At 41.7% G+C, this 22,898-nt stretch overlaps 1 protein-coding gene across 1 annotated transcript in view; it reads right to left on the bottom strand.

Moving 5' to 3' along the window:
• Positions 1 to 22,152, bottom strand: part of PDE7A (phosphodiesterase 7A) — a 97,160-nt gene extending 75,008 nt beyond the window's left edge. The window contains exon 1 of the mRNA XM_075826173.1: positions 21,023 to 22,152. Within this exon, the coding sequence (XP_075682288.1) occupies positions 21,023 to 21,160 (138 nt within the window). The 5' untranslated portion in view covers positions 21,161 to 22,152. The remainder of the gene's footprint in view (positions 1 to 21,022) is intronic.
• Positions 22,153 to 22,898: the final 746 nt, after the last annotated feature.

Genomic DNA, 22,898 nt, shown 5'->3' with positions numbered 1-22,898 from the left:
AAGTATGTGGACACTCATATTTGAGTTCAGGTCTTACAGCCACACCGAATACAAAAAGGTGCATAGAAGAGAGGAAAAAAAAGGGATCAAGCACACAGCTATGAAATCTCCATTGACACACATTGCTAGTAGTAGTAAAAGTAATACTTAGGCCTCAGTGACTTTGAACATGGCACTGTCATAGGATGCCACTTTTTCCACAGTGTTAGTGAATTTTCATCTGCCCCGGTCACCTGTAAGTGCTATTATTGTGATGTGGAAGTGTCTATGAGTAACAACAGCTCAGTTACGTAGTGATAGGCCACGCAAATTCACAGAAGCTTCATAAAAATGGTTTCCATAGTCAAGTGGCTTGCAAGCCTAAGATCATCATGTGCAATGCCAAGTGTCGGCCGGAGTGGTATAAAGCACGCTGCCGCTGCCACTGGACTCTGGATCAGTGGAAGCGTGTTCTCTGGGAAGACGAATCACATTTCATGAACTGGCAGTCTGATGGACGAATCTGAGTTTTGCAGATGCCAGGTAAAAAAAAAAAACGCTACCTACCGGAATACATAGAGGAAGGATATGGTCTGGGACTGTTGGGCTAAGTCCCTTATTTCCAAAGAAGACATTTGACACAATTGTATGCTTCCAACTTTGTGGGAACAGTTTTGGAGGAAGGTCCTTTTCTGTTCCAGCATGGCTGTGCCCCAGTGCACAAAGCGAGGTCCATAAAGGGACTGTTGGGGTTGAGGTCAGGGCTCTGTACAGTTACTCCAGTTACTTCCACACCAAACACTTTTGGGATGAATAGTAACACAGATTGCGAGACAGATCTTCTCGTCCAACATCAGTGCCTGACCTCACAAACATTACTGTGGCTGACTGGGCACAAATTCCCACAAAAACACTCCAAAATCTCGTGGACAGCTACAAAAGAGAGCTCAACTGTATATGAACACACCTGGTTTTGCAATACCATGTCCACACTATACTACACCTCCAAGTTTGACCGTTAAACAAGCTACTGCATAGGTGAACACTACATTGTGCTGATCTAGTGGCAGAGGACGGACATAGCCCAGTGCCAACAACTGAAAGGCTTTCATGAAAAGAAAAAGAAAAGCCATAAACACACAAGAGCTATAGTTGGCTAAGATGACATCATCAGTACATACGTGGGGTCTATCAGTTCCTACACATGTATAGAACAAGAACATTGCTGCTCTAGAATTCGTGCAGTGTGCTGATGACATCAATGGCAACCGCGCAGTCATACAGATGAAGAAAAGCCACACACTGACACGTGGAGACAGGGAGGGGGATGTGGAGTTTTTGTCACATTTCTGCCAACATTCTGCTCACTCCATACTTGGATGTTTTTAATTTACAATAATAAAAAAAAAAGGATGTTAAAATAGAGCTTGCGTCAGCAATGAAGAAAGTCTGTATCAGACACCGGCTTCCTCCCCCACAATGATGTACTTCAGTGTCTGTCTTACAAAAGCTTATTAATTATACATTTCACAACCTCAGAACTAGATCTTACAACGCGCATTTGCCTATTATACAAAATCTTTTACTTCAACGCTTGTTCATCCATGTTTACCCAAAAGTGGGAACCAATCAGGAGCATTGTGACAGGTGGGGATGGGGGCATATGGCAGTGGCAAAGTCATGATGGCCAAGTGGAAAACCATAGTTTCCAATGAGAATTCTCATCTAATGCCTCTTGTAGGTTCCTGAAAAGATCAGGTAGAATATGGTTGGTCCATTGCATCTAACCAGGAATGTACGGGTGTCAACCCAAAATCCGCATAGTCCGGTGTATTCTGCTGTTAGAACCTCCTCAGGGTATCATCCTGTAGATAATAAGAGGCTATTGCCAACCAATCATCCTTGTCCCTGCCTTTAGTGATCTGCCATTTGAACACGGCCTGTGACATGAATGCTGCCTCACAGGGCACAGTCTGCAGCCTCTCTCGTCTCTCCAGCCTTCTCCTTATAATCTATATAAATACAGGGACATGTATTTACCAGAGTGACTGCCTGCAGACTAGGATTTCTACAATCAGTATGGCACACCTTGCTAGATTATTTTCTGAAAAGAAAGTTAGAGGTGGCTTTGTGGGGAAAGAATATGGGTTAGGTTAGGGATTGCTGGGTATCATTTCATATATCTACTAAAGTTTATTTTTAAATGCAAAACAGAGTGGATTTTCACAAGGTTAAAAAAAAGGGGCATACTTTATTAGCTTTAGTTAGCGTGACTGATAAAATACAGAAGTTAAAGTGTAGCTAAACGATTGACAAACTTGTGTAAACGCTCAGCTGCTTCGTATCTGTTCGGCTTTTTCCGGAAAGCCGATGTATCGGAGTACGGGCTCATAGACTTTCTATGGAGTCCATACACCGATACATTTATTTCCGGAAAAAGCCGAACAGACACGAAGCGGCTGAGCATTTACACGAGCGCTTCAGCTGCTCCGTTCTAGCGATTGGTGGGGGTCTCTGCTCGGACCCCCACCAATCCAAACTTCTGACATGTCACTATGACATTTCAGAAGTTTGTCAAACATTTAGCTACACTTTAAAGCTAGCCATACTTGATCGATGTGGTCCAAAATAAAAAAAGGGGGGGGGGGAAACACACACACACTACAGTGGTACCACACAAAAGCAGCAACTAAGGCTGTACTTGCTGTTTTCATTGTAGTTGTATGTGTCTGGCTCACGTCATTGCCCCCCCCCCAGTTTCACAATATAAAGATAGAAAAATGTAATTAAAAAAAAAACAAAAAAAAAAAAAAAAACACAATAGGGCACAAGAGCCAAAATAATATTCTAGCTCAGTTCCCATTGAGTATGTATAGAGTCTCTCTTTTTGTAAAACTAATTTCAGTTAGACATAATATACATAGTGACCTCTGCTATACTGCACAAAGCACCCAAACATCAAAAACTCTCGGTAAGACTATGGATTACTATAAAATACTCAATACAGAAATGTAAAATGATAATAGAAAAGCCCTATTGGAGGCTCAGTCAAAAGTTAGATACCTTTCTTTTGGGAAAGGAAAATGAGAAATTTTTATTTTCACAGAGGTAAAGATTGCGTGGTGGAGGTAAATCAAGAACATTCCTTACAGGTATTATAAATAATCAATATCCACCAAGAGGTTTAAAAGCAGTGAAATCATCCCTGGTGAGGTAGTGACTGAGCCCTCTATGGTCTTGGAGGAGTTTTATAAAAAAAAATTAAGAAGGTTTAAAGACAAAAATAAATAAAAAAAGTTAGCATCTCTCATTATATTAGAAGAAATTAAGAACGTGGTGAATAGTAGCCCAAACAAAAAAGCTCCAGGTTTGGACGGGCTACCTTTTGAAATGTACAAAGAATTTGGGGAAAAGTCTTTTGTTGCCTCTTTTAGTGTTTGAATCTTCCTATAACAGTGGTAGTTTGCCTGATTGCATGAGAGAGGCGGGCATCACGATAGTACTAAAACTGGATAAGAAGTCGCTTGTGATGTCTTATATAGACCTATTCCATTAACAAGTTTGGATATTAAGATCCTGGCCAGAGTCCTTGCAGATCCTTGAAAGAGTAACTGTACTTTCAAAAAACTTATTAGATTTAAATCTATTGGGGTCCGGGTGCTGACACCCCCACCATCTCTGAAACAAAGGTGCAGAAGCACTTAGCTGAACACCCTGCATCTTCGATTGTGATGGTCGTTCCCGGTTATGCTGAAGGTCTATGTGACCCGCCCTCAGCATAACAAGGAGCACGATCACAGTCAAAAGGTGGAGCGTTCTCAGCTGAGCGCTTCTGCACCTTCCTTTCAGCAACGGTTGGGGTCTCAGCCCCAGACCCCACCGATCAAAACGTCTGATATGTCTCTAAGTACAGTTTAAGTTCAGTTATTTTCACTATTGTAGATTTATGCAGGGTAAAACTACTAAAAAGAGACAAATACTCAATCCTTTAAAATTCACCCAAGGGAGAAGGAACCCACTCAATATGGTCATTGGAAGTGGTAAAGGCCTTTGACCGTGTCGAGAGGGATTTCCTGTGGGAGACTACGAAATATTTTGGCTTCCACACTGAATTTATGAAATGGATACATTTAAATTTATGACACTCCAAAAGGATGGAGAGATGGAAGGAATTAGGTATCCCGGGGAACGTGCCAGGGTTGTATTTTTGTTCTCTTCAGCGATAGAGGACTTTGGCTTTACAAATAAGACAGGATTCAGGCATACAGAGATTTTGTTAGGGAAAGCAGTCTTAAAAAATAAATAAAGATCATATTTTACATTGACTATTACCTATTGTTCATCGGGGACGCTAATTACTGCTTACCAAGAGAAAACTTAGGCAGATTTTTCAATCTAGTCATTACTTGGGAGAAGGCCATCTTGATGCCCTTTAGGGGGACTTTATTGGTTAAAAACCTCAACTGATGTATGTGAAGCTCTCTGGTGAGGTTGCCTAAAAGAGTATATAAAAACCTATTCGGGACCGCCCATTGTACATTTACAGCAAGCGGTCCTGGTCCTTAAAGTCCGTGCCAAAGTATATCTACTTAAGAGGCTCTGTCACCAGATTTTGCAACCCCTATCTGCTATTGCAGCAGATAGGCGCTGCAATGTAGATTACAGTAACGTTTTTATTTTTAAAAAACGAGCATTTTTGGCCAAGTTATGACCATTTTTGTAGTTATGCAAATGAGGCTTGCAAAAGTCCAAGTGGGTGTGTTTAAAAGTAAAAGTCCAAGTGGGCGTGTATTATGTGCGTACATCGGGGCGTTTTTAATACTTTCACTAGCTGGGCGCTCTGAAGAGAAGTAACATCCTCTTCTCTTCAGAACGCCCAGCTTCTGGCAGTGCAGATCTGTGACGTCACTCACAGGTCCTGCATCGTGACGGCCACATCGGCACCAGAGGCTACAGTTGATTCTGCAGCAGCATCAGCGTTTGCAGGTAAGTCGATCTTACCTGCAAACGCTGATGCTGCTGCAGAATCAACTGTAGCCTCTGGTGCCGATGTGGCCGTCACGATGCAGGACCTGTGAGTGACGTCACAGATCTGCACTGTCAGAAGCTGGGCGTTCTGAAGAGAAGAGGATGTTACTTCTCTTCACAGCGCCCAGCTAGTAAAAGTAGTAAAAACGCCCCGATGTACGCACCTAATACACGCCCACTTGGACTTTTGCAAGCCTCATTTGCATAATTACAAAAATGGTCATAACTTGGCCAAAAATGCTCGTTTTTTAAAAATAAAAACGTTACTGTAATCTACATTGCAGCGCCTATCTGCTGCAATAGCAGATAGGGGTTGCAAAATATGGTGACAGAGCCTCTTTAAGTGATCAGGCAGTTTAATTTAGGTCTTGAACTGCCGGGGACCCTGGAGAGAAGACTGAAGCGTTTTCACCGCTTCGGTCTTCTGTTTTCACGTACAGAGTGCAGAAATAAGCGCTGTGTATAAAGTAAAGACAGCGCCTCTAATGGTCCCAGTGGTCCCGTGACCGGTAACATGATCGGCAAGATGCCGGTAGTAGAAGGCTGCTGCTGAGTCTAACTAGCACAGTCCGGTCAGTGACAACAATCACTATAAGGCCTTATTTACACAAACGTGTTAAACGTCCGTGGGACGGCCATTGAAACAGCGGCCGTCCCGCGGACCTATGTAATTCAATGTGGCCGTTCACACAGCCGTTGTTTCAACGGACCGTGTGAAGGGTCCGTGGGAAAATAGGACATGTTGTTTCTTTTCACGCATCCCTCTATAGATTCTCAACTATGGGGGATGCGTGACATCGTGTCCCGCAGCGCTGAGAACGGATACACCTCGGACTTGAAAAACTGTAGTTTTTCACGTCCGAGATGCGCAGCCTTCGTGTAAATAAGGCCTAATAGGGCAGATTTCCCCTATAACTGGGTCTACTGTGCAGCACCAGTTACAGTGTAAAATTAAATAATATAATAACAATAAAGTTCCCCAATGGTCTTAGGATACAGAGACAGGATTTATGTGTCATCTCTACTATAAAGTGTTAAATGATCTTAAAAAAACAACAGATTTGGAAATGTGGCAAAATTGGATAAAACACCAAGTGATGTTGCAAACTAGCAATAATTCAAGTAGAGATTATGGAATTCTAGACACTATTTTCACTAATTAAAATACGCTGTACAAGCTATTCACAATAAAAAAAAGATTCTATGGGTCAATCCATGGACTATTTTTGAAAATCTCCATAAAAATAGCGGTTTGCTTCTAGAATTTTTATATAATTGTTTAACTAAAGGAAGATGGGAAAAGTAAATAGTGGAGTTAGATGATGCACAATGAGGAGAAATGTACAAATATAATAATGGGAGTTGTACAAATTATGGGCAGAAAGGCACTAATCTCATGTTTCTACGCCAGCTTTATTACAGGACTTTTCTAAAAACAAAAACGCAATGTAAGGGTTTTAGATCGCTGTATTAGGTACACGGTGAACAGGACGCAAACTGGATTTATAGAACATTAAAATTTCCAAAACTTGTTAAAGCGATCCTCCAGTGAACAGCTGACTATACATTGCAGATGTATTGGCATCATACCTGGTGACTTTCTCATCAATAAACCAGTCATTCTTAGAGTAATTCCAAAATGGCAACCAAAGTCTCAGACTTCCCTATGCAGAGCGTTCTTAGTCTAAGTCTGAGACACGCCCACTCCTCTCCACTGCCACAGATGGGCCAGCGTCGATGACATCATCGTCAGAATGAGTCATCGGTGCTGGTCATCAGAGGGCGGTGAAAGGCTGGATGTGTCTTAGACTTCCTAAGAACGCTGTGCATAGGGAAGTCTGAGACTGCCGTGGTCGTTTTGGAAAGATGAACACAGGGAAGTGGAATGGTACTGGTCAGGAATGATCGATTATATATCAAAAGTTGATAGCATTCAGAATAGACTATACTTTTTTGGTGATCTTTCTCAGTGGAAGCTGAAAAGAAAATACATGTCTTGATCAGTCCGAAATTGACTATTTTTTGGCTAAAAAAAATAAATAACTAAAACAACTGATCGCCAAATTTTGGACGGCCAAAATAGCCCTCTTTCCAAGGGAATGGATAGCCCAATCTTCCTAAACTTTTCTAATATATTATAATCCAAAGGGACAATTGTCTTTTAAGGCCCATTAGAACATGGATATGCTGGACTTTTATGGAATCTCTATTGAGGTTTTTATACACGATCATCCTTATTTTTTTTAATTCTCACCTGTGGGATATTGGGAGGGGAAAGGAGAGGGGATGGAAATTAAAGTGTTTCATTTGTTATGTGAATCTTTATAATGGGTTAATTATTATATGACGCAGGTGTAATATATGGCGCATTCTTCTTTTTAAAGTTTGTTTGTTCTGTTTTTAAATAGATTAAACAAAATAAATAAATTTAAAAAAAAACAAAAAACCACACACACTAGGGAAACACTGTACACATTCCAAAAGCTTTTATGGACACACAACACTTTAAAAGACCCCACAATGGGATGTGCGTCTCTTATTGAGTGGACCACTTCCTCCAAACAACTTGTTCTGAAGCTACATCAGAAATAATTTATGTGGGATTCACCACTAAATGGTTATAGCATATTTGAGATGTTCCATAAAATCGTGATCGATGAAGGACTCCCAACAAAAATAAATGAAAAAAAGGAATTCATTAAGCCTATAAAAATAAATCCACATTGGTTCTCATTATTAAAAGACCTTGAAAATATTAAAGTTGAAATTCATAATATGTTGTCACTAAATTGGGAGACTGCCCCAGACTTAATTGTCTGGGAAACATTAAAAGCCTGTATAAGGGGTATCCTTTTTGAAAGAATAATAAGATTAAAAAGAGAATATAATAAGATTGAGCAGGGAAAAGAACGAAGTGCAAATTTGTTGGAGGCAAATTACTTTGAAACCCCTACGGAAGATAGTTTAAAGTTGTGGCTTCAGGCCCAAGAGGAATATAAGGCCTGGTTAATCGAGAAAGCACAAAATAAATTATTTTTTCTGGGGCAGAAAAATTTCTGTGAATCAGGAACACCAAATAAACGGTTAAGGAGTATTATTAAAAATCAAAGTCAGAAGAATAATATTTTGGCAATTCTTGATAAAAGAGGGAATATGATTAAGCAAGATTATGAAATTAGATCAGAATTCTTGAATTATTATTCAGAATTGTATGGCTCCGGAAAAAAGTATAATGAAGAACAATTGGAGCTCTTTCTAGATTCAATGTCTTTCTCCCCCTTGTCTGATATTCAGAAAGAGGAGTTGGATCGACCAATCTCCCTGGAAGAATTAAGAAATGCATTGACTAGTGTTAAAGGAAATACAGCTCCAGGTTTGGATGGTTTCCCATTTGAACTGTATAGAACATTTGGGGAAGAACTATTACCAGCCCTGTTAAAAACATTGGGTTCGGCAGTGGTAGAGGGCAAATTGCCAAGCTCAATGGTAGAAGCTAATATAGCTTTGATATTGAAACCAGGTAAATGCCCGGAAAGGATGGAATCTTACAGACCTATTTCCCTGTTGAACACGGATGCTAAACTTTTTGCCAAAGTGTTGGCGGGAAGGTTGGCTAAAGTAATCTCTACTGTAGTACATAGTGATCAGCAGGGATTTATTTCTGGTAGAACGGTCAACCAGTGTGTTTGTCGGGTATTTGGGAATATTCAAGTTACACCAGGAGAGGCCCCCCGCTCCATTCTGTCTCTCGATGCAGTTAAAGCATTTGACAGAGTGGAGTGGGGCTATTTATGGGCAGTCATGAGAAAGCAAGGTTTTGGAGAATTTTTTATAGGAATGGTTAAATTATTATATAATGGTCCTAGAGCAAACATTAACATAAATGGTGAGAACTCAGAATTTTTCAATTTAAGTAGGGGTACAAGACAGGGTTGTCCTCTTTCTCCCCTACTCTTTGCATTGGCAATGGAACCTCTCGCCTGTTTGATCAGAGAGGATGGAAATATTGTGGGTTTTGGAGCTAGGGGGGGGGAAGAGGATAAAATTATCTTATATGCTGATGACCTTTTATTTTTTTTGACGAACCCGGAAGAAAAATTGGATTATGTTATATCTACTATTCAAAGATTTGGATTCTATTCTGGTCTAAAGATCAATTCGGAAAAATCCTTATTAATGGCACTAGATAAAAGCGATTTAGTACTACAAACAAAAATTTGAATCATATATCCAGGAGAAAGCTTTAGATATTTGGGTATAGAAATTTCAGATAATATAAAATAATTTTTGGATTATAATTTGCTCCCCCTTATAAACGAAATGGAAAAAAAAATAAGAATATGGAACGAATTGCCAATATCAAAAGCCGATAAAATTGTCTTGATTAAAACAGTTCTAATCCCCAAACTTTTATGTGTTTTTGGGGTTACCCCGGTGTGGATACAAGATAAATATTTTAAGAAAATCATAACTATCTTCAATAACCTGATTTGGGGAAGGAAGAGAGTTCGGATTAAGCTAGACTACTTATGTCCTTCAAGAGAACAAGGAGGACTAGCATTTCCAGATATTAGACTATATTACTTAGCAGCACAATTACAATACATACAAGAATGGGATAAGGCCGAGTTCTTACAATGGTTGATCACTAACATTAAAGGCCGCTTTTCAGATATTTATGAGGTGTTAGAATCTGGAGTTATGGAAAACGTGTTGACAGCACAACTCCTGCATGAATGCTGGAACAGTTTAAGAAATATGACTGGTCGAAATGTTTTTTTATCCTTTTCCCCGTTATGGCACAATCTTAATATAGAAGAATGTAAGGCTATCCCAGAGTTACCATTGTTAAAACTTAGAGGGATTAGATATGTACTAGATATAATGGAAGAAGGAAAAATCAAAACATGGGAAAAATTAATCAGTTGATTTTGACTTGACGGAGAAGGAAAGATTCTCCTATATCCAATTAAAGCACGCATTTGATAAATTTAAAGATGGCAATCCTCTCAATAAAGACCATATGGATGACTTTTACAAAAAACTGAGAAAATACAAATGTGAAAAAAAACCTCTCTCCAGGTTGTATAAATCCCTGATGGAAATAAAGTCAAGGAAAATAAAATTTAATTGTGTTATAAAATGGGAGAAGGAATTGAATAACGATTGTGTTCTTGATTGGAACATAATATTTCAAAATATTTGTAAAGTATCGATAAGCATGAACCATCAGCTTATTCAGTTCAATTTGATACATAGGCTTTACTATACGCCAGCCCTTTTGAGTAAGTTCTCGATTAATAAAGCTTCTAACTGCCCCAGATGTGGTGCAGTGGAAGCAAACTATTTGCACATGTTATGGAATTGTATTAAGATTGCTGATTACTGGGATAGAATTTTTAAAAACATTTTGGAAAAAATAGATCCAGATATAGTGTTTCAACCCCAACTGGTATGGCTGGGTGATGATTCCAAATTAAATATTTCTAAGGAAAAAAAATGTGGATTAATAAAACGATTATTTATTGCAAAATTATAATGAAATATGAGAAAATCTATAATCAAGGCAAACACTCTAAAACCTATTGGGGGGAGTGGTAAGAATTTTTGTTCTTTTTGTTTTTTGTTTTCTTTTACCAAGATCGGTCTTGAGAGGGTGGGGCGGTGGGAGTAGGGGGAAAATGTAAAAATGTGCATAATTGTATTTTCTTTATTCCTTACTTGTATGGAATTTTATATTGTATTGAATAAAAAAAAAATTAAAAAAAAAAAAAGAGTTTCATTTGTTATGTGAATCTTTATAATGGGTTAATTATTATATGACGCAGGTGTAATATATGGTGCATTCTTCTTTGTAAAGTTTGTTTGTTCTGTTTTTAAATAGATAAAACAAAATAAATACATTTAAAAGAAAAAAAAAAACACACACTAGGGAAACACTGTACACATTCCAAAAGCTTTTATGGACACACAACACTTTAAAAGACCCCACAATGGGATGTGCGTCTCTTATTGAGTGGACCACTTCCTCCAAACAACTTGTTCTGAAGCTGCATCAGAAATAATTTATGTGGGATTCACCACTAAATGGTTATAGCATATTTGAGATGTTCCATAAAATCGTGATCGATGAAGGACTCCCATCAAAGTGCAGTTTGTACACAAGAGCAGTCACTATTTATGTGAATTTAAGATACAGAAACAGCAGAGCGCGCTCACTTAGTGGTTTCCGTATTTCCAATTAATTTTACAGAGAGATATCCTCATCTGCAAACACGAATGGTGAACACAGCCTATCTTTACATACAGGAAAAAGAAACGCCTCTAGCTACAGAAAGGCAACTTAAGTCAAGCATAACGCCTTATACACACGACCGTGTGCGCCGGACGAGTCCCGTCAGTGATCCGAGGAAAGATAGAACATGTCCTATCTTTCCTCGGACCGGAGACTCGGATCATTTTTTCATAGAACCGATTCACCCACTAAAGTGAATGGGTCTGTGAAGACTAATCGGGTGCCACTCGGATGCCGTCAAAAACGGCCTGAGTTGCACAACGGTCGTGTGCACGAGGCGTTAGAGAATAATTTTCGTACATCTAGTATTTACAGAGGCATCCAAACACATAAACCAAGCGTAACTTGGTGCATTGACCCAAAGAATCTGGAATGAGCCTACAAACAAGGGGGTCAACTATAGCACAAAAGTCAAACGGTTGTAAAAAGGAATCACTTTATTAGGGGATAGATACAAAAAACACTTAAAAAGGAGTCAAACAATGTAAAACATGGCGTCAGCCTGTGCAGGAGGTACAAAATAGAATCAAGGCATGTACACGCATAACAAATGTATAGACATGTGGATACAAGGATAAAGACAAGGTCTGCAGACACACTTGACTGAGAAAAATCTAGGCTAAAATAAGGTACCTTTTGTATATTACTGGTCTATTGTAGCCCTTTGGTTACTTGGATATGTGATGATGCCAACACATTACACATGCATTTGCTCTTTGATATGGCTCTCTACTTTTTTTGACTATATTGTCACTTTATGATCACTGCTTTAATAAGCCTTATTTTCATATAAAAACCAACTAGTTTTGCAGACCTTGTCCTTATATCCACAGGTCTATATGTTATATGTTATGCGTGTACATGTCTTGATTCTATTTTGTACCTCCTGCACAGGCTGACGCCATATTTTACATTGTTGGACTCATTTTTAAGTGTTTTGTATCTATCCCCTACTAAAGTAATTCCTTTTACAACAGTTTATGACTTTTGTGCTATAATTGACCCCCTTGTTTGATATCAATGGTGAGGGAAACGGAAGCTTAGATTTAACCCGACGGAAACCGTCAACGGAAGGGCAACAGTGATGTGAACAGGCCCTAAATATGTCAAATTGAAACAGCACTTAAATGATTGTTTATGTAATTTTTTTTTTAGCAGGTTAAACTGTTTACCACCAAAAATTATTTAAACTGCCTCGCTTTGCAATAAAATGGCACGTGGTCTGTGTCCAGCTGCGCCTCGGCCGCTGCTATGTGTCCTTAGACTTGGGCTGCTTTCCGAATGGGTGTATATGTATGTAAGAATGGGATCATATCCTAGGTTTTCCTTTTTTCGTCCGGTGATGGATTGATCCTGTTCTTCGCAATAAACATGCAGCTTCTGTCTTAAGCCGAAGGTCATCCGAATACAACCTTAGAAATAGATTCCCTGAACACTAGCACCTGTCTGTCCTTTAGGTCAACTGCACACGGGACAAAAATGCTGCGGATTACAGTCCTAGCCACGTGGATTAGATTTGAACAAATCTCATCCACATGCTGCGGAACATTTTCTGCATGGAAATCAGAGCACGCTGCAGGTTTTCAAAACCGCAGCTTGTCTATTCTGTTCGGATGTTTACAGCGGATTTCACTCTTTTCAATGTAGAACGAGTGAAAAACCACGCAGAATCTGAACCAAAATCAGCACGTAACACGTGAGTTTTGCTGCGAAAAAATCTGCAACATTAATGGGTACCCTTAGACCCCATGCACACACACTGGATTGGTTGCAAATTTTCCGTCCGGACGGAAAATCTACAGCGGAAGACTGTTGCAGGCAAGAACATGAGATTTAAAAAAATAAATAAAAATCAAAGCCACATGCTGCTGAATAATTTCCGCACGGAAATCACAATGCAGATTATCAAATCTACAGCACGATCGTTCTGTCCTGGATGTTCACTGAGGACTTCACCCTTTTCAATGTAGAATTTTTCTGTGGAAAAGCTGCGGGTACCCTTATTTCTGGACGTTTTTCGGGCCGCAAACGCCCAAAAAATTACGCGTAAAAAAACGGCCGCGAAAAAGAAGTGCAGGTCACTTCTTGGGACGTTTTTGGAGGAGTTTTTCATTGACTATCGAAAAAAGCTCCAAAAACGGACGCAAAAAACGCTGCAAAAATCGCGAGTGGCTTAAAATATGTCTGAAAATCAGGAGCGGTTTTCCCTTGAAAACTGCTCCGTATTTTGAGACGTTTTCGAGTTGGTGTGTGAACATACCCGCATGGTAATCCTGCTCCCAACCTCACTACAACATTCATTCTCCCAAATACTTAGATATGTTTTGCTGTAGTGATGCCGCCCTTGAAAATCTCAAATATTATCAGCAAGATAGATATATTTACTAGGGTACTGAATCCCACGTAAACCCAGAGTTAGGCCACAGAAGAGAATTTTTGTTACAGAGAATTCGTAACCAAAATGTAAAAGTGGACGTATACAATATCACTTCTGCAAAAAATGGCACTGGTAGGTCAATATCACCAAACTGTGGCTACTGTTCCAATTTCTGATTTACCAATAGTTATTTTGGTGGAAAATCTGTTTTATGATCATTAATGCAAATCCATTATCAATACCAACAGAAATCTATTCCATCACTCTTGGCTGAGAAGAGATATAAATGGTAACCACTCCGATGAAAGTAAAACGTTATGATCCCGGGAAAAAGTGTGTGGGGGTAAAGAAAATGTACAGTACTTCCCAAAATGTGAATAGTATCCACGTACACTCCCTACCTTTCCAGATAACCGCTCCAAGGAAACATGGGTGCAATAAAAAAAGAAGACTGCTGGTCGTATTGGGAGAATATAGTAGTACACATGGCTACGTGCGGTCAGGTGGCACCCACGTGTGAACTGCTGCTACCATTTACCATCACACTGTTATGAAAGGAACTCAAATGACTTTATTTACACAGCCAAGTAGTGTAGCGTTACATATACAAATGTGACACACAACACCATCCTCATCTGTCTCATCCGTCACTGATCCATCACCAGCAAAGTGGGGGGGGGGGGGGGAATACACACACACACTATCCTGACCGAGCCATTTCAAGTCAACGATCTGTCATGACTCTTGTAAGTATGGAAGCCATGAAATCGGTGTGAACAGAATCTTAGGGCCTGATCACATCTGTATTGGAGGCTCCACTAGGGGCCTCCGTCACAGATCCGGCCAAAAATACCGGAAACAATAGCACAGCATGTTGCGCTATACTTTTTAGTAAAACCGCGGACACCCTGAAGGAAACCCAATAGAAACCATTAAAGTCAATAAGTTCTGTCGGGCGCCAATGCTGCCCGTCATACAACAGAACCGATGCTTCTCTTTTTTACCCAAAATGTATCCTGTACTACAATATGCTTAACACACAACATTCTTTTTTTAGGAGACAATGGCCCACATTTACCAATGTTCTTTTTCTCCAAAATAGTGTCTCATCTGCTTTGTGGCATATTAACCATTTGCACGTCAGTTTGTAAGGGTATGTGCACACGGCAGCGTCCGATACGGCTGAAATTACGGAGCGGTTTTCAAGGGAAAACAGTACCTGATTTTCAGCTACTCTCGTTTTTCGCTGCATTTTATTATGGCCATTTTTGGAGCGGTTTTGCTATGGAGTCAATGAAATACGGCTCCAAAAACGTCCCAAGAAGTGACATGCACGTGTTTTTCATGGCCGTTTCTCAAAAAAACAGCCCGTCGGAACAGAATGCCATTTTCCCATTGAAATCATTGGGCAGATGTTTGTAGGCGTTCTGCTTCCGATTTTTTTGGCCATTTTTCGGCCGTGTGAACATACTCTAAGGCGGAGTTCACACAGGGCGGATACGCTGCATAAATGCACGCAGCGTATACACCCTGTGTGCCGCAGGGAATTCCGGGCGAAAAATCGCACCAAACTGTGGTGCAGTTTTTTGGCTGGAATGTCCGCTGCAAAAAACTGCAGCACGCTCATCCCAGGAGGATGAAACACAGACTACTAGGTCGGTATAATATATTTTTTATTTTCTGAGTCGCGTTTTTGCTGCGGGATCAATGCAAACCCGCTGCAAAAAAATGTGCAACAACTGATATTTGTTGCAACATTTACCTCCCCGAACCCCGAATTCAATGAGGAAATTCCACAACAAATAAGCAGCATTTACGTGAATACAATTGACATGCTGCGGAATAAAACTCTGCAAGTGAATTTCTGAGCAGTTTTTCCGCTCATCATTTACGCAGCGTGTGGATGACATTTGTTTTATCTCATCCACGGTGCGGCTACTGTATTTGGTGCAGATTTTTTTTGCAACGAATTCCGTTGCAGAAAATCCCCAGTATTTACGCAACGTGTGAACTGACCCTTGGGGCTCATTCACACGAACGTTTAATACGTCCATGTGACGGCTGTTAAAACAACAGCCGTCACACGGACGCATGTATTTCAATGGGGCCGCGGGGGATCCGTGAAATCGGGTCCCAAACGGTTAAAACTCTGACTTGAAAAACAGACGTTTTTCACGTCAGCTTTTCCCCACATTTATGTGAATATAGACATTGAATGGAGTGGCGGGCACAGTGAGGAGGAACAGGAGATTCGGGACTCCTATTCTTGCGGTCAGTAGGGGTCCCAGATTTGGGGCCCCCAGCGATCAGACAATTATCACCCATTTTGTGGATAGGTTATATTTGTCGATTCAGGAAATACCTCTTTAATATGATCATTTGATTGAGCAAGAATTATAGGTTTTCTGGTTGCGGCTCTTCTTGTGTTGTATTGTTGGGGGAACACCACAACACAGAAAATTGGGAATGGATCCAACGGGGAAGAGAAGAATAAAGAAAGCTTTATAACCCTCTTCCTTTTAGAATCCAGTTGTGGGGGGGGGGGGGGACAGGACGGACCATGGACAGAAAAACAGCTGGGCTGTAGGAACTAAATACAATGGCAAACAGATTTACTTACTAAGTGCTTAAAGTTCAACCAAGGATTGTAACGTAGAACTGCAAGAGCCAACAGCTGAACAAACACCCAAGACCAAAATACCGGGACACTTGTTGGTTCTTCCATTCTCAATCTGATCTTATGTAGGGCCATGTTTACATGAGCATTGAAGGCTCCGTTAGAAATGCTGGACATCTCTGTTCTGTCCATATAAATGAAGGAAACCATGACAAAACTCGGCAGTATTCCATCGGGAGCCGTTGGTGTCCGTCATTTGACGGTCTAGGCACTTCTGTCATAGGAAACTAATAACAAAGATAGAACAGAATAATGGAAGTCAGAGCGCAGATGTGAACAGAGCCTAATAGTAAGGCTGGATTCACACGAGCATGTTCGGTCTGTAAAGGACGGAACGTATTTCGGCCGCAAGTCCCGGACCGACCACACTGCAGGGAGCCGGGCTCCTAGCATCATAGTTATGTACGATGCTAGGAGTCCCTGCCTCTCCGTGGAACTACTGTCCCGTACTGAAAACATGATTACAGTACGGGACAGTTGTCCTGCAGAGAGGCAGGGACTCCTAGCATCGTACATAACTATGATGCTAGGAGCCCGGCTCCCTGCACTGTGTTCAGTCCGGGACTTGCAGCCGAAATACGTCCGTCCTTTACAGACTGAACATGCTCGTGTGAATCCAGCCTGAGGCTGGGTTCACACAACCTATTTTCAGACGTAAACGAGGCGTATTATGCCTCGTTTTACGTCTGAAAATAAGGCTACAATACGTCGGCAAACATCTGCCCATTCATTTGAATGGGTTTGCCGACGTACTGTGCAGACGACCTGTTATTTACGCGTCGTCGTTTGACAGCTGTCAAACGACGACGCGTAAAAATACAGCCTCGTCAAAAGAAGTGCAGGACACTTCTTTGGACGTTTTTGGAGCTGTTTTCTCATAGACTCCAATGAAAACTGCTCCAAAAACGCTGCGAAAACGCCACGAAAAACGGGAGTTGCTCAAAAAACGTCTGAAAATCAGGGACTTTTTCCCCTTGAAAACAGCTCTGTATTTTCAGACGTTTTTGGTCACTACGTGTGCACATACCCTAAGGAACCATGCACATGACCGTGCCCATAATTACGGGCACGGACGGCAGCTGGCTGTTTTTATAAAGTATAGGAGCATGGTCCGTAAAATAGGACATGTCCCATTTTTTTCGTCCGGTTTCTACGGCATGGACACCCTCCCGTAGACATACGGGAAGGTGTCCGCCAGCCATAGAAATTAATGGGCCCGTAATTATGGTCCGTAATTACGGGTGATTTTATAGTCGTGTGCATGGGGCCTTACTGCTCATTCCAATTTAGACTCTATACACTAGAAAACCCACATCAAATGGATATGAAATTACAAGAAAAATTGTTAATTAAAATTGTAAATATACATTAAAGCTGAATATGCTTCCCTATATAAGGAGCGGTATATCACAGCTACAGGTCTGTACTCGTAGTAGCAAAAAAAATCACATTTTAAGATATAGGAAGATAACATTTTAAGAAAATAAAAAAAAGAAAATCTCCAATAATAAGAACACTATGAAGTTTGAGTCCTGAAGGAAAACTCACTGCTCTGGTTCCCAATACCAGCCTACTGGATAATGTTATGCCACAAACACGTACAATTATTATGTATGCAAAACCACACAAGAAGGAATTTCACAGCTCTTAAAGGAACAGTGTCATCACAAATAATTTTTTTATATGTTAAAGATGTTAGTGCTTTAATAAAAACGTTTATTTTCATTTGTGTGTTTGTGTTTTACTTTCTTATTTTTACACTTTTTCTTCCCTATGGGGGCTGCCATTTTTTGTTCCATTTCGGTGTGTGTCGATTAACGACACACACAGACATGGAATACGGCAGCCACAGTCCCATAGGGACTGCGAACGGCTCCCGTCCCATTGACTGCCGTGTACGGCGTCTGTGTGGGAACTGCGCATGCGCCGCTCCCACACAGTCCTATTCGAAATTGGCGCCGTCCGGCGCCATTTTCCTGTGGACCGGAAGTCGCGGCCGGACAGTAATATTACTACTTCCGGTCGCGGCTTCCGGACTTGTGCACATGGAACAGCGGCAGCAAAGGGAGCGGACGGGCCGGAGGGAGCCGCGGCGGCAGGAGCAGGTAAGAGATTTCAATGTATGTTAGTGTTTGTGTGTGTTTACTACTGTATGTAAACCTACTACACTGTGGGTTACCTCAAAAAATGGCGACACACAGTGTAGGAGGTTAAACCTTTCAAACCCCTCGTTTATCCCGGCACTAGCCAGGATAAAGGAGGGGGGGATGCTGAGAGCTCACTAGAGCGAGGGCTTTTAACCCAATGTTGCAATGCTGCAATTTTGGGAACAGCTCCATCTAGTGACCAAAAATGGGTAGTATTATAAATTAGAAATAATTTATAATATTACATGGACTCGTGCAAAAAAATAAAAAAAAATTGAACAATGTTTAATCACCCACACACTAAATGTTTAATTTTTAAAAAAAAACCATGTTTTTCTGGCAACACATTCCCTTTAAGGGGCAGTTCACACAGTTTTTTGACACGTTTGACGCGGAAACCGCGTTGGAAAACACGCCAAAAAAGCCTCCCATTGATTTCAATGGAAGGCAGAGGCGGTTTTTTCCCACGAGCGGAAAAACGGCTCGCGTGAAAAAGAAGCAACATGCCCTATCTTCGGGCTCTTCCGCCTCTGACCTCCCATTGACTTCAATGGGAGGCAGGAGAAAGTGTATTTCTCGCTGTTTTATGCCCGCGGCGCTCAATGGCCGCGGGCGAAAAACGGCGCGATAATTGCCGCGAAAATCGGCGTGCAGGGAGAGGAATATCTGCCTCAAAGTTCCAAACTGAATTTTGAGGCAGATATTCCTCCCCCAAAATACTCCGTGTGAACATAGCCTAAGAGGGTTTTCTGGTTTTATACTAACAGCCTAATCACTGCATAATAAAAGGTCTAACTTTCCAAGGGTATGTTCACACGGCTTACTGTCGGCCATTTTTCGGGCCGTAAACTGACGAAAAATCGGAAGCAGAACGCCTCCAAACATCTGACCATTGATTGCAATGGGAAAACGGCGTGCTGTTATATTTTTTCAAAACGGCCGCGAAAAGGAAGTACATGTCACTTTGAGCCGTTTTTCATTGACATTATAGAAAACCGCTCCAAAAACGGCCGTAAAAAACGCTGCGAAAAACAACCCCGTATTTTCAGACATTTTTGAGTTTGCGTTTGAACATACCCGAATACACTTTATTTCAATACCTCCAGACCTCTGCTTGCTGTTAGTAAATGGAAATCAAGTTTACAGTCAGAGGTAAAAAAAATAAATAAAAAATATATGTCACAAGAAACTAGCCATACATTATGCGATATCTCACCCACGTGTATTTATTTATGTTTGGATTATATATTGCCAGATTATTCCAGACAGTAATCACAGCCATTTGTAGGTCTTTAGGTTGCGGGAAGAAGCTGAAATATGCCGAGGAAGTTCATACGAGTACAGGGAGAACATATCATCCGAGTTCAGATCAGTGAGAAACTCTAGACACCAGCACAGCAAGTAAACAGTGCCATGCAAATGCCACCATGGGCAAGAAGACATCCACCGCTCCTGTAACTGGCACCAGAGCAGGCCTTGGGGGTGGGCATCAGATAATTCGCTTTTATGACAAAGGAAAAATTCAAATAATCTCAAAGTTATTCCCCAGCATTATGGAGAGTAATATTGGGCAATTTCAAGTGTTCTGGTCATCAAAGATGCTGGTTCCCCTCATAACCCTCCCCGCCGGCACATACAACCAAAAACTCAAAGTCGAGTCTTCGGGCATATTCACACTGCTTATTTTCAGGCATATTTCGGGGCATAAAACGCTCCAAAATACACCTGCAGACCGCTTCCCATTTATTTTAATGGTAAATACACAGTGTAGTTCATATGTGGCGCATTTTTACACTGCAGAATTAAAAACGACTTGTACAAATACGTTTGGTAAAAAAGAAGTGATGTGTCACTTCTTGAAACATTTTACAAGCCGATTTAACAACGACACTTCGGAATACGCATCGAAAAAAAAAAAAAAAACACTTTAAAAACATCTGGATTCAGAAGCGGTGTTCTCCTGAAACCTGCCTCGTATTTATTTTACGTTTGGCGCATAAGCCAGGAAAATCTGCTGATGTGTGCTAAACGTAATCCCCGTATTCAACTGTATACCTGAGTTACAGGTCACCCAAAGTAGAAGAAACATATACCACCATGCGTACATTTCTTTGTCGGACGCCTCTGTACTGAAAAGTGGAATCGACATTGCATTTCAGTAAAGCTAAAAAAAACAATAAAAAAAACTGAGAACACAAAACCCCCGTACACATGCCGAAAGGACACTCTTGGCACAACTCTATGGGATCATTAGCCGTTGTCACTCAGCTTTCCTATACATCGGAATGTCAAATCTGGAGAGTGACTTTTAGTTCATGAAATGACCTTTCCTGCTACAGGGAAAGCGCATTCTCCGACCGTTTTTGGTTTTATAATCCAGTCCCATTTGGGCTCCCGTATTCCACGGATAACAATATATTGGGAATTGCTATTTAAGCTTTTCTCTTGTTCACCCGATATTAATACAACACAATAGCAGATGGTCCAGTCCTTGGTTTATGCCAGGACAGCGCTCTTACCTGAGAAAGCTGCCTGGGGTTGGGGCATCCGAACAAAGCAGAACTGGAACTGAAGCTGATGGCACCGCGACGACTTAGGACATGTTTGGGGACCTGTCTGTCCAGGGGCAGCACCGGCAGCTGGTAACATACTTCCATCGAACAACTGCCTCAGGGGGGCAACTCAGCAAAAGAAACACAAGGAGACAAGACACGAGATAACAGACGGATGTGAAGACACCAGTCACCGGGAATCACAATGGGTTCTGATCAATGTCTCTACCATCACCATCATCATCATCGCTACCACATCACCCAGTCATTGTGGCCCAACTAGAAAACCAGTCATGCATGAGGGGAACAGTGGAGGTGAGGGGCAGATGAGGGCACTTCTACAGGGGGGAAATAGTGAGTGGACCCTCCTAGAGCCCGATCTCTGCAGCAGGTGGGGGGGGGAGGGGTCACACAGGTCACTATCCTGAAGCAGCGTCTTTATACACAGGGATCCTCAGAGAGAAGAGCGGTGTGGCCCTTCAGGGCCCCGGATCACAGTATCCGGGCTCCCAGGAGCAGCCCGGGGATGGCACTGATGTGAGCTCGTTGGATACGGGCAACAGATTTCTCTTCTCCTCCCTCCGTGCGGGCTCAGCATTCCCATCTTCACCGCCGTGTCACAGCTGCATCTCCCCGGCTGTGGGCGACAAACAGGCCGAGATGGGGCCTCCCCGGGTTTATAGACCACCCGGCGACTGCTTGGCTGATGCCCGGGCCCGGAGCGGGTCACAAGGTGTGCGGCTACAGCAACCGTCTCCTGTAAATCAATGGGCTCCTCCTGTTGTCTCTGGCAGTGAGGGGGGCACGGAGGCTTTGTGTGCACCAGATCCCCGCAGTCACAATGGGAAGACAGCCCACCTTCATCCCCCGCTGCCTCCAGCACTGTCTCACATGCCGCAGCAAATAAAAGAAAAAAAAAAAAAAAAGGATAAATGAAAAATTAAAAAAAAAAGTAAATAAAAAAAAAAAATCCGTCCCCGGAGATCACGCCTCTCAGCAGGTGCCCATACCGCCGGCTGCCGCGGCCACCACACTACAGGCTGCCTTCCAGGGGCTTAAAGGACACTTGATGACATCATGGTCATGTGACCGGGCTCAGCAGTTACGTCATCACAGCATGTGACTCCAAGTAGGCGGGAGACTTGAATAGCAGAGAAGCGCTGCGCTGTTCTGTGTGGAGGGAGCGGGCGTTCTGGGACTTGTAGTTCTACAGCTGCTGGCTCCTTTTGTCACCCAATAGAGGCAACTGCAGAATGACATTGTGTCCATATACTTAAATAAGCGAAAAGAAACAGAGTTTTATTACAAAAGGCAGACTAAAAAACCTGCCCACATCACATAAAATAGATTTGTTGCATGACCTTTATCTTGGCAGCGTGCCAGCCACAAAGGGGCGCTTAAAAGTGTGCCAATTAAAGATGTCCCTTCAACAGTGTGTCAGCCACAGATGTCTCCATAACAATGTGCTAAATACTGATGCCCCCGTAACGGTGTGCCAGCCTAATTGTTAATAAATTGACCTGCGGTGCGGAATTTAATCATGTCAATTTATGCTGCGTTTTCATTGATTTTCTGTTGCAGGTTTTCCTCATTGAATTCAATGGGGATGCAAAACCTGCTAGAGAAAGCCAAGTGTTGCGACATTTGCGGCAGAATCACAGCAACTCATGAAAAAATAAAAATAAATCATACTTACCCAGAACACGCATCCTGCAGTCTGGCCTCCCGGGATAACGTTTCATCCCATGTGACTGCTGCGGCCAATCACATGGCCTACAATGTCATCTTAGGAGGCCAAACTACGCACAGAAAAGAGGGAAGGGGTAAGTATGTTCGTTTTTGT

Source organism: Rhinoderma darwinii, chromosome 5 (genome assembly GCF_050947455.1).
Source record: "Rhinoderma darwinii isolate aRhiDar2 chromosome 5, aRhiDar2.hap1, whole genome shotgun sequence".
In the NCBI taxonomy this organism is placed as follows: domain Eukaryota; kingdom Metazoa; phylum Chordata; class Amphibia; order Anura; family Rhinodermatidae; genus Rhinoderma; species Rhinoderma darwinii.
Note: the sequence above shows the minus strand (reverse complement) of the source record. Positions and strands in the feature narration are given on the sequence as shown.